The 12,675-nt window shown below is 42.6% G+C and overlaps 1 protein-coding gene across 3 annotated transcripts in view; it reads right to left on the bottom strand.

Annotated features, from left to right (window-relative positions):
- tbc1d22b (TBC1 domain family, member 22B) overlaps positions 1–12,675 on the bottom strand; it is a 42,426-nt gene that overhangs the window by 15,099 nt on the left and 14,652 nt on the right. For all 3 annotated transcript variants that reach the window (XM_028992720.1, XM_028992721.1, XM_028992722.1), the window contains 2 exons: positions 12,559–12,624; positions 10,787–10,901 (listed from right to left, as the gene is read on the bottom strand). In XM_028992720.1, the coding sequence (XP_028848553.1) occupies positions 10,787–10,901; positions 12,559–12,624 (181 nt within the window). The remainder of the gene's footprint in view (positions 1–10,786; positions 10,902–12,558; positions 12,625–12,675) is intronic.

Here is a 12,675-nt window from a genome sequence, read left to right as displayed (position 1 = left end):
CCCTGCAGGGGGGGGTGTCCTGTGTCTTTTGGAGATTGAGGGCTAGTAGGTATCATCCTTCCAAATGGCACAAAACACAGCATTGGCCACGCTGCATTGAGAAACCCCCATCTTGTCTGGTCTTGAATGCTAAGCAGGACAGAGTGTGGTTGGTGCTTGGATGGGAAACAGGACTATCAGATGCTGTAATCGTCTCTGTATTATGGTTCATTTGATTATTTCTTTCTGTATATCGTTCTCTGAAATATCTGTATTTTCTGTCTGAACCCTGATGTAAAAGTGCTTCTAATGTTTTAAATCTCTCATTACTTCCCGCAGTGACCTCTTCTGCCCATTCTACATTAAGAACCTCACATTTGGTCTGGTCTTGGAGGCTAAGCAGGTCAGGGTGTGGTTAATACTTCAATGGGAGACTGCTTAGGAATTGCAGTCGGGGATGAGCCTTTCCCTTCCTCTTGTTCAGTCGGTAATTTATTTATTTCTCTGGCCATCTGTAAGATATCTGAATTGCCTGGATGAAACCCAGAGGTAGAAGTACCGGTTCTTCCATTTTAAATCTCTCATTACTTTCCCCAGAAATCGCATCAGTCCATACTACCTTGGGAACCATTGATCTTGTGTGGTCGTGGAAGCTAAGCAGGTCAGAGTGTGGTTAGACGATGGATGAGATGATGTCTAGTAATTAGAAGGGTGTGTGACCATTCCACTTTTTTTTATATAATTGCGTATTTATTTATTGATTTATTTTCCTGTAAGATATCAAATTAAACCGACTCCACCGTTTTCACTTCCAGTCATGGACATCAGATAACCGTAGAGCTTGTCTTGTCCCATTGCCTTGTCTAAGCAGGGCAGGGTGTGGTTATTACTTGGATGACGTGGACTGTTAACACCCTAGGGGTTAAGACACTCACCCATGAACCAGAAGACCCAGGTTCAAACCCCACTTACTACCAATGTGTCCCTGAGCAAGACACTTAACGGTGAGTGTCTCCAGAGGGACTGTCTCATTCATTGATTACATTTTAACCCTTTATTTCATAGAAACAATGCAAGGAACAGCATTACTAATGCAATCATGTGGTAATAAACTGGGCAGCTCATGAAACTCAGAGCAGAAAAAGAGAACTTTGCCAAAATGCAGAGAAGGAACTTAAAAGTGACTTGGGACTTGAGAAAAAATATAAAGAAATAGAAAGTAAGCAAAGACCAATGTTGCTTTCAGGGAAATAAATGCTGCATTTAAATGCTAATGTAGCTAAAGAATACTAATCAACAAATTCAATGTTGCTTCAGTGTACTTGCTAGTCACAAGTTAGATGTTTTTTGTTCGACTCTACACTTGATTACAGAAGGTTTCTCCTAGAAATTGTTCCTTTGCACCTGACTGGGTTTCTCGTTGTCTTTATTCTTCAGAGAAATCACTGAACCCGCCTATACAACTGCCAACTGTATAGAACAGCACATGGAATCTTCCTGAACATCCACTGCATTCCGAACCCAGCAGAATGTCACATTAAGAGAGAGACTGACTCTTTCAAAATATTTTATTTTTTGTGCATGCATGACCAGGACAATTTGTATTTTTTTTTTTGCATATTTTTCTCTATCTTTTCTATTTCAAAAATTGAGCATCTGGGATCTGGTATTCATGTTCTCCCTGTGCTTTTTTTTCCCCACCAGGTTCTCCGGTTTCCTCTCATACTAGGTCCAAGTTGTCCAAAGATGTGCATGAATGGTGTATGAATATGATGGATAGGGAATAATAATGTAGACTCAGTAATATTCAAGAATGGAAGGGATATAATTATATCTAACTAACTCAGAGATAAGTCAACACAATGGTAGTTCTGATATTTGAAACCAGTGACCAACACGTAATTGTATTAACATAATATATTAAAATGCAATAAACATAAGAATTTATGTGGGATAAGGTGGGTTTGAAGAGAAAACCATATAAGTGCTTGTCGATATTTATTTTTCAGCAGCATGTGTGTTTCTTTTTCTGTCTCTTCTGTTTGAAGGTTTTTCCTGCCGAATGTATGCTGGCACTGACAGAACCAGCTAATTGGGCTTTTAAGTAAACTGCTGAACCTTAAAAAATAAGGCCGGAAAAAAAAGGAAAAACAACGGAAGAAAGCGGTTGGTTATTGGAATCCAGTTAGGAACCTTCAGGTAGATGCATGAAAGTCTTTCAAGTGCGAAGCTGCAAGTACTTAAATGGTAATAAGAAATGAGCTGAGGGTCCTGCAATCGTCTGGCTGCGACATTTGCAGGATAATGAGGCCAGTCATGCTGCAAAAACAAGTAGCGAATGGCTGGAGGAACATGACAAAAAGTTTAAGGTGTAGACTTGCCCTCCAAACTCACCAGATGTCAATCAATCGTGACACAGGGCCTACTGCTTACAGGGCCAGTGGTGGCCTAGTGATTAAGGAAGTGGACTTAATCAAAGGGTTGCGGGTTCAAATACTTTTCATGGCTTCCCACTGCATGTGATGGGTTAAATGCAGAGGACACATTGGGTGTCACTTCACTTTCAGAGGTCTTGAAGGTTCAAAGCCGTTTTGCCTCCAATAAGACCACCACAATATTAGAATATTGGTTTTTAAAGCCGAACTGTGTTTATATGTTTGTATATACTTTTCTTTAATCACGTCCCTGCCTCTTCCTCCTTCCCGTTCGTCTCTGCGTCTCCAGTCATGTCTCTGACCTTTAAACACTCTCCAAACAGCCATGTTACACAGCGCCCACAGAAACATCGTGAGGGAGGGCAGCATCTCTGCAGCATACACACACACACACACACACACACACACACACACACACACACACACACACACACACACACACACACACACACACACACACACACACACACACACACACACCCCTGCTGCACAGGCAGGGAGGGGGGGGGCATTAAAAAGCACAGAGATGCTTCCCCTAAACAGAGAGAGTCAGTATGTATTGGAGAAGGTCCTTCGGAGAGCCAATAACCTGCAGAATTTAATGAGGCTGAGCTACTGGTTCACATCTGACAGTATTCCATCGGAAAAAAAAAAAAAAGAAAATAAAATAAAACAGTAGCACGGAAGCAGAAATATAGCGGCAGCTCTCTGGCACCTCTTGGGGGACATCAAACTAATAAAGGAGCCCCTGGACTCGGATGACGGAGCTCTGCATTCGCTGGGTCAGGGGATCGAAGCGGCCCAATGCTTTACTCGCTGCAGACTCGACTATTTTAAAAAAAAAAAAAATAATTTTTTTTACCATTGTCTGCCCACCTCCTGCTCTGATGTGCAGAAGGAAAGAAAAACAGGAAACAGCCAACTGCTCATATCACATTCTAAACCATTCGCATTCTAGACCGTACAATACACAAAACGGGGTGTGTTCATTAATAATCAAATAAGTCTCCATGATTTACAGAAATGAGTAAAAGTGAAGTGATTATCATTGTGAAACACTGCAGCACAGCACACGGTGCACACGATGAAAAGAGTCCTCTGCGTTTAACAATCACCCTGGTGAGCAGTGGGCAGCCATGACAGGCACCCGGGGAGCAGTGTGTGGGGACGGTGTTTTGCTCAGTGGCACCTCGGAGGTTCGGCATTCGAACCCACAACCTTCCGATCAAGGGCCTGCTTCCTTACCCGCTAGGCCACCACTGCCATGTAAAAAAGCTAATTTTCCCAGAATAACTGCAGCACTCTCTTCCTACTGCATTTTATTAGCTTTATTACCAGTCATTATAATCATCTCAGTGCCATATTCCCTAACGGGTGATCAGCACTTTTATTCAAGAAATCTGACCGGTGAACTACTGAATCCTACATTCACAAACGCCCTCAATGCTATAGCAGGACGAAAATATCCCCCTCTGAGATTCATTCATGACAGCACACAACCCAAAAACCCCAAAAGAGGAAGGGAAAAAAATAATAAAACATCCATTTAGTCTTGAGCATTTCTGCACCATTCTTGGGCCCAACACAGCACTTTGCTGGGGACACAGTTTAATACCACTCAGCAGAGACACTGCTATAAAAAGCTGCTTTCCGCCCTTGAGGGAAAATCCTGTTTGTGGGCATAAAGAGCCGGTTGCCATGTGGCTCCAGGACCCAAGCTGGGAGAACTCTGCATTGTTGTGGCTACATTTCCCCCAATCTGTACCACCAGCTGCCCATTAGAAAGAAGCTTCTGTATCGAGAGGGAGGAGAAATCTGAACATACTGGAGTATGAGTGTGTCAACTCGTGTCATTTTACAGTATGACGTTCTGTGCTACAATCGGTACAATCTGCACAGTGCATCCAAGAAAAAAGAAAAGAAAAAACTTTACCATTTTTCTGGCTTTATTTTGAGCTGAACACAAGAAGAGTCGCTCTCTGGTGATTCACATGGGCTTCTCCCAAGGCAAAAATGCCCCCCAAAAATGTAGTCTTGAGCTGCTTCCCACACTCAGTGTAATAGTTTTGAATATTATAGCAACCTTTAGTATTTCAGTAATTTCAATTAATTATTCACACTTTTTTTTTTAAATGTACTCTATTCACAGAGCTACTTCAAATGTATATAATACATAAACATAAATACACCTCGATGAAATTGTCTCAAGGAACTAAATTAGGTTGACATTCCAAGTCGAATGTCTGGGGTCTCCCAGTCATCTTCCTCAAGCAGCTGAGTTCTTGTGGTCCTTATCAAGGTGTCCATCCTCTTCTCCCGTCGAAGCCCCATGCCAAATAAGCTCACGGCTGATAAACCCACACCTCGGGCTACCACATAGTCAAAGTTAGACATTTATATATCTCATGATCTGCTTCAGTCCGAAGATGTGATGCACAAGCAATTTCCCAGAGGGCATTTCCACCACCGAATGCTTGTCAAGATGTTTTTCTTGCCATACGAAAAACCTACTTGCTCAAACTCCTCCTAGGCTCTATCTCTACTTCCAGCCATGCTGCAGTAAAAAAGACAAGTCAAGCTAACCCTATAGTTGGTTTTGGCGGCCTGTCTTAATTTTAGTTTTAGCCTAGTCTTTGTGTCAAGCTGCAATTTTAGTTTTTATTAGTCTTAGTCACGTCCAATGTGTGTCCAAAATGTCCTTTTCTCTCAGCCATCTGCTAACTCACCACCATCTATGACCCACCACAAGCATTTGGAAGTCTAAATTGAATGAGGAAGTGACATCATCTGTGCAACCGGATAGGAGACAGAGAAAAAAGTAATGCAGTATTTAAATAATAATGTGATTTAATGAGAGGAAATGAATTCTCGTCTTAGTCAACAAAAATTAAAAACTACACTAAAATGTCTTGTGTTGTAACCCACATTTAGTCTTGTTTTTCTTCATCACCAATATTACATGATATATTTCATAACAATTGTCATTTACGTCATAAATGTTCGCCAACTAAGATTTATGACCAACCTTGGTGCAAACTGGGCAAGGGAATACTCCAATGAAAAAAATTATCTAAATAATCACCTGAAAATAATCGTGGGAACCACGATCATAGTGTCTGAGGCTGGTGCAGGAATGCTATGCTCTACACTGGACGTACAGCCATATTACCATTTAAAGTTCTGCTCTACATAATTCGTTATATAGAAGGACTTTGGTCTTTCCCTCACCCACTGCGGTGGCTACAGCTCTAAATTCAGCTCTGATTCACGATGGACTCTCAAAACCCCTACCTTCATAAAAGCCAGCGCCTACAAAAAATAAATCTCTTCAAATGTGCAGTGCAGTGGGCAGGAGGCTGGAGAGGCAGAGGGGGTGGGCTGCACCACTGTGAGCCTCAGCTCTCCGAGGTGCTGCCTTGGGTAAGTGAGGTGATGTGCGCTTTGGGGACAAAAAACTCCTGACACACAGACAAAGACGGAAAAAAAAAACCCACACACACACACACACACACACACATAAGGTCATCAATACAATCACAACACAAGCTGCATTTTCCTGCAGCCTACACTACCTGACCAATAAAGAAAGATTCAATATGATCCTGTGCAGGAGGTGTATATGAATGGAGATATGAATGTCGGTTTACTCAGTCCACACTGCCCTTGCTACCCTGCGAGTCTCTGTTAAAGCAAACCCATGCATAACACATGCAGAAAGTGCATTTAGAGCGGTTTTTATTCAGCTGAGGGTGAGTTAAACCGCTGTAGTACCCTGAAATCAAGCAACTCTACATTTCAATACAAAATGCGCTCACATCCCGAGTCTGTGCTCTGCTCGACTTTTGGCCAATTCTCGACAACAGATGGCTCCAGGCTGCTTGCATTAAAGTTTTGAAGAAAAAGCACACACTCTATTCTCAGGGTTAAAATTCAGATGCCCAAATAGGGTCACAAAAGTGCTAATGTGCATGCAGGGCTATAGAAGCCACTTGCTTATATAAATACTTATATAAACTTTTATAAATAAGTATTACATGGACCGATTATCTGAAAAGTCCTTTCAGACAGAGGCCATGTTGTTTGCACACCCCTGAATCAAACACCTAACAAATTCCTTGATCAACATATTATTTTCAGCTAGAGATAAATAGCCCTAATCTTACATTCAGTAATCATTAATCATTAAAAAAAAAAAAAAAAAAAAAAAAAACACTAGCCTCAAATTTCCACAGTTCTAGGATTTATTTTGTGACCTTACAGAGAAAACATGGCCCAATTATGTTTTTGACTACACCACATTATGTCATAAATGTTCAGACACACACAGTATTTTGGTTACCTTCAATGTATTCAAATGTTTAAAAATACCGATGCATTTTATTTGGTCGAATATTTCCGCCGAATATACATTTCCTTGCCTTGATTTTTGACTCTTTTGCCACAAAAAGTGCGTTGCTGGTCTGCTTGGATAATAAGGAATAGCGCAGTTGTCAGGAAACACACAGAAAATGGAAACATCGCTATTGTATACTGGACCTTTGGTCTCTGGAAGCTCACATGCATTACAATTAAATGGAAAGTGCAAAGGCCATTTATTAGGCTAATTGAATAATGCAATATTTTAAAACTTTGATGCCTCAGAAGCACTTATGCTCGTCCTGAAATACTTAATGAAATACTGAACATCTGACGAAAGGCAGCACAGCATGCTAATGCCACCACCACTTCAGCGCAGTTGTGTTGTCTATTGAGGCCTGACCTTTGTTAGCTTTCTGCCACACGTAACACTCTCTCATCACATTTTGAAAGTCAAGGCTATCTGCATCACATCTGACTATGAATTTTTCTTTTCTCTTCTCCCGGCACAAGGACAGAAAACGTGGTCAAGTAAAAGCAAGACAGCATTTTTCGCTAAAACGCTTCGTCCTTTCTTTTCACATCAATAAAGTCCCTCTCAATAAAAAAAATTCTGGTATGCAGACTTTTGGGAGACTCGCCGTTCCTTTCAGAAACTGTCTTTCCAAGGGGAGCCCACTCTTCAAAGAAAGAAAGAAAGAAAGGAGGAAGATGTGGGGAGCAGATTACGCCTGCCAGAGAGGGAAGCGAGAGGTATGGAGGAAGATCGGTGGACATCGCCTCAATAAATCAGCTGTCAGTCAGCGAGCGCGTGTGCTGCCAGCCCGGGCAGCTGGTTAAAGCCGCTCGTGAATGAATGCAGCGCCGAGGTCTGAGCCAATTAGCAACAAAAGCGGCCGGGCAACCCTGACGGAGCACCGACCTCCTCCGAGAATCACAGGACATCAGCAGAAGTGGGAGGACAAAAAGAAGGGTTTATAACAAGTAATGAAGTTCAAGGGTACCTGGTAGTACTCACTAGGATCATGACCTTTGTATACTGAAACACAAACATTTACATATAATGATCATAGTACATCACAATGTGACCCATGTCAAAGTCACTTAAATCCCTACGCTCATCCATTTTTCGGTTTCCAATGAATCAGTTTGAAGGGCAAAATGTTCACGTCTTGCCCTCTTCCTTCGTAACAAGCTAATCAATGTTACAGTATTGATAAGCATATTGGTTGAGATGTGTATTACTGTATATATACACTGTATTATATTGTAAAGCAAGTGGGTAGAGCTTTGTTGAGGTTTTCTTTTTTTGTCCTGGAGGCTTTCTGCCCAGTGAGAGGCAGCGGAGCGAATGTGCTGGGCCATCATTAGGCTCTATAAACAGTTAAATCCCCCCGATCAATGGAGCTCACTCAACTTGAGCTATTGACTCTTGCACAGGCTCTGAGAGGGATGGACACACATTCACAAGCAGAGGGAAATTAAAGAGAAGAAGAACAAAAAGGCAGGCATCAGTATGAAAAATCTGCCTTTCAATAATGAGGCTGGGATGGGAACTGAATGAATTGGTGATGGGGAGCGGGGGTTAAGCAAAAGCAAGCGAGGGGCAGGACAGAAGAAAAAGGGTGGAGAGAGATTAATTGATCAGTGTTCGGTGGCACGATCGATCGCTGCTCCCAGGTAATCTGGGGGGGTGGCGGTGTCTGCAGACTGGTGACATTGCTGGGGTGGCACTCGGGGGAAGAGATCAATTGGCTGCCTTTGTTCTTCTGTAATCCTGAACTATCTATAAGTAATTAACCTTCAGACGAAGTGAAGAGGAAATAAATAAATAAGCGGCGAGTGCGAGCGAATAGCAATGAGGGCCACGTGTTGAGCATGCTCATTCACTCGCCCCGCACCGCCCCGCCCCTGGCGTCACGCTGCGCTCGCCCTGCCACTGGCACTGACGGAGCTTCTGCTCCGAAAGGTCAGACCCCGGGATCCACGCGGACGCACCAGACAGCCTTTCAGCCCGTCCCGCCGCACACACGCCGCAGCCAGCATGTCCTGCGGACAGGTCACAGCCGCTCCAGACCGGCTGCAGACCATTTCCAAGCACAGCGGCTGCAGCGGCCTGCGTGGGTTACGCAACGCTGCATTACAATACAGCGGTGGGCATTTGGAAATTTGTCAAATGTTTATAGCTTGCCATTTTAAAGTATTGCATAATGAAATTTATGCAAAATAAAGATCCTTGATGCAACCGCGATTACCAACACAGGAAAAAAAAAAAAAAAAAAGAACAATTTCATAACTTGGTTACATAATAAAAAAATGATTAAGAGACTGTGGAGGTCTGTTTTGACAAAAACTAAACAATACAAATGCATATACCTTTCCTGTACTTAAGCTGCATAAATGTGTGTGTGTCTTAAGAAAATTTTCTGATACTCATTTAGCACACCGAGATGGCATAATAGTTGTTTGTATGTAAACTTGCAGCTACAGGGAGCGATGTGGGGGGGCCAAGCAGTCTAGGAGGCCAGCGTTGCCATGGAAATGTGATATAATCGGTGCATTAACTTAATTATCGCGCTAGGAAATGGCCTCATTTCCTGTTTTGGGATGCCGCTGTTGAATACGATTGCAGTAAACGGCATCAGAGCTCGGGATCAATAAGGCATGACTTCAAACGACACTTCGGGATTATGAAGAGTAATGAGCAAAAACATGTTAACTCATTCCAGTGCATGATAAAACGGGACAATTCTGAGCATCATTTGGTCGAGGCCTTAAGTCAGTTAGGTCATAATTGTACATGAAATCATTCCGGATATATGGGCTCACTTCCTGTTTGCCGTCTTCGCAATCCATTGTGGCTGCATTAAGCGTTTAGTCTGTATGGACTGTCCCAAACTGAGAATATACTGGAAACAGTATTAAGGAGGAGTTCAAGACAAAATGTCAGCTCAAAACAGGCCATTAGAAGTTGATTTTGGACACCTGCAGAGAAAAAAGATGTACGAGGACAGGAGATGAATGTGGCTCTGTGACGGAGAGACTGACTTCAGTAATAAGAGACAGAGTGAAAGTAGCGAAACACATTAGTACATTAACAGCATTTATCAGACGCCCTTATCCAGAGCGACTTACAATCAGTAGTTACAGGGACAGTCCCCCCCCTTGGAGACACTCAGGGTTAAGTGTCTTGCTCAGGGACACAATGGTAGTAAGTGGGATTTGAACCTGGGTCTTCTGGTTCATAGGAGAGTGTGTTACCCACTAGGCTACTACCACCATTAGTAAAATTCCTTCATTGATTTAATTTATTCAATGAGGAAGCCTATATTCAAACATTTCTAAATGTCCTTTTCACGTATGGAAATATTAGTTATATAATATCTCGGTTATGGTCAAAAACTATTTGATAGTAGCCATTGTGGATGGATGGGGTGAAATTTTTGACCTTTTTTTTTTTGTTTGAAAAGCATGAGGGAACAGTCCCCAATTATCGTGCCAAATTTCCTTTTTCCCCCTCATCCCCAGGGGCTGCCACAGAGTGCCAAAGAGAAGACAGGGAATAAAAAATTGGTGCCTATGCAGATTCGCTGTTAATGTAACCGAAATGTCATGGCAAGAGCACCGGCAGCATAACTCAATTTTCAGCAACATAAGACTTGGAGAATATTAATAAAATTTGTCCAAACTGTCCTCACTGTGGGAAAACAACATTAGATTATGGATTCGGAGTGAAATGGCCCTTTAAAAGGCAACAAGAGCAGCACCATTTATAGCGCTGTTCAATAATCCCACTGCAAATTCACTTATAGAGTGTATTCATCACCGATTCAGGCTCCCGTCCGACATAAAACTAAACGTTTGCAAACACAGACAAGCGTTTAACAGTACTGTGGAATCGATAAAATGAAATAATGAACTGCAACGTTGCTAATGGAATTGATGAACCGGAGCCATCAGATGCATGTGGACAGCTATTGACAAAGTGACGCAGCGGTGGAGTGGAGCACACTTACCCACAAACTCAGAGAGGAACACCACAAAGAACGGGGTGACCAGATCATTAATGCCCTGCACATAGCCGCTGGCCGGGTGGCGGATGGCCCAGATGAAGAGGATTCGCTCAAACACCTAGAAAAGGCCACAGACAGCAGCGGGTTACACAACGCGCCAAACGGACCCGCGTAACCCCGGCCGCCAAGCAGCGGCCCAAAATGCCAAGGCATTTTAGCTGCCATGGCAACAGGGGCAGGAGGCAGACCTTCACACAACCACGCCGCCCTCTGCTGGTGCACTTGCAATGATCTGGAAATGGAACCCATATCCTATTTAACCAACGGGAATGCATCATTTTTCCCAGGGGAAAACACACCTCACAATGATGCAGGAAACCGCATGGATCAGAAAAATCAAAGTCTCGCGTCCACAAATGCACTGTTCTGTTAATGTAAAAAAAAAATAAAAAATCCTGACAGCCAAATAATATGTAATGAAGCCAGGCCTGGTGATGCCATGGCATTCCGCTGCAGAATCAATGATGCATTTGTTTGTGCTTACTTCGCCATAAGGCTGTGTGGAACGAAGTGAAAGTAATTATTTTCTGTTACCCACACAAGCATGAATATTTAATTTTGTCAATATAGTAGGGAAAATGTGCTCATAATAACTCATAATATTGATTGCCTGATTAATATTGCGGCAAATAGGCAATGTATTGTGCTTCCACATCTCTGATGTTTACATATGTCATGAAAATGAGGCCAATCTTAATTTTTTTAATTTTGCCTAAGAATTATATTCTAAAATTGGAGGCTAGTAACCACTGGTAACCATTGCAGTTACTTTTTTTTTATGTAAAATGATCACTGATTATATGAGTCCTTCATAGACAATAATAAAAAAGGACCACAGCTTTGAAGGTGAATTGCAAGATAGAGGTCATTTCTTAAAAAAAATCCAAGAATACAATTTAGGTGTTAAAAAAAATTACACAACAGAAAAGAGAAAAGATCAAGCACTTGACACTTCATCTTCCCTTGCACATCAATGTAAGAACGTGTTTATCGAGCTTCCTCTGAAGACATCAAACTGTTGAATCTGCTGCATTGTGCCAGCTTTAAAAAAAAATGAATTGCTTTGGATGAGAGATAAAATAACACCATCTGTTCAGAGTGCCGGAGTTGTAGAGAAGAAATCCCGTGGGATGCATTGTCTGGGCTCAAATAAAGCCCAGGGTCTGTATTCAAAAAGGCCCCTCGGAGTCGGTGTGTTATCTTTGCCTCTTAGCTCAGTGTGACTGAGGGTGTAGGGGGGGACGTGCACGACAGAAGCCCAATAAGCGCTCCTGCGTCCAGACAAATTCTAATCATTAAGCCAGGTTATTTTATCTGATGTGACCTTAAGGGGAAAAAATGTGAGGAATTGTGGCGCCTGGAGAACCTTTAACGGCTCCACCATTTCCTTTTGGCACCGTGGCTGTTAACATAAATGTTATCCCAGTTTAAAATCATATATTAAGCAAACCTTTTTCAACAAGAACAGAACCCAAGAACATAAGTGTGAGCGCATCACTTCCAAACAGATGGGGTCCCTGGGGTTGAGAACTTTCAAAAATTATGCAATATATGGTAAAGATTTATGAAGAAACTCCAGGTCTGGGTCTCCATCACTGGCAGCTTCTCCTTCGTTGTCTTTTAGCGCATTAGTATTCTGCGAAGCTGTGAAGAGCCTGTGGTGAAGGAACGGGGTGGGAGGAGAGGGCAAGACTCGGAGCCGAGCACCAACTCACCTCCTGCACCAGGGGCTGCTGGAAGAGGGGGATCAGGGGGTTCGTCCTTGGGATGTCAGTGTGGATCTGGAAAGTAAAAAAGCACACAGCAGAGAAAAAAAGGAAGCATTTACCATC

This window comes from Denticeps clupeoides, chromosome 10 (genome assembly GCF_900700375.1).
Source record: "Denticeps clupeoides chromosome 10, fDenClu1.1, whole genome shotgun sequence".
Classification (NCBI taxonomy): Eukaryota; Metazoa; Chordata; class Actinopteri; order Clupeiformes; family Denticipitidae; genus Denticeps; species Denticeps clupeoides.
The sequence above is the reverse complement of the archived record's forward strand: the minus strand, read 5'-3'. Positions and strand labels throughout refer to the sequence as shown.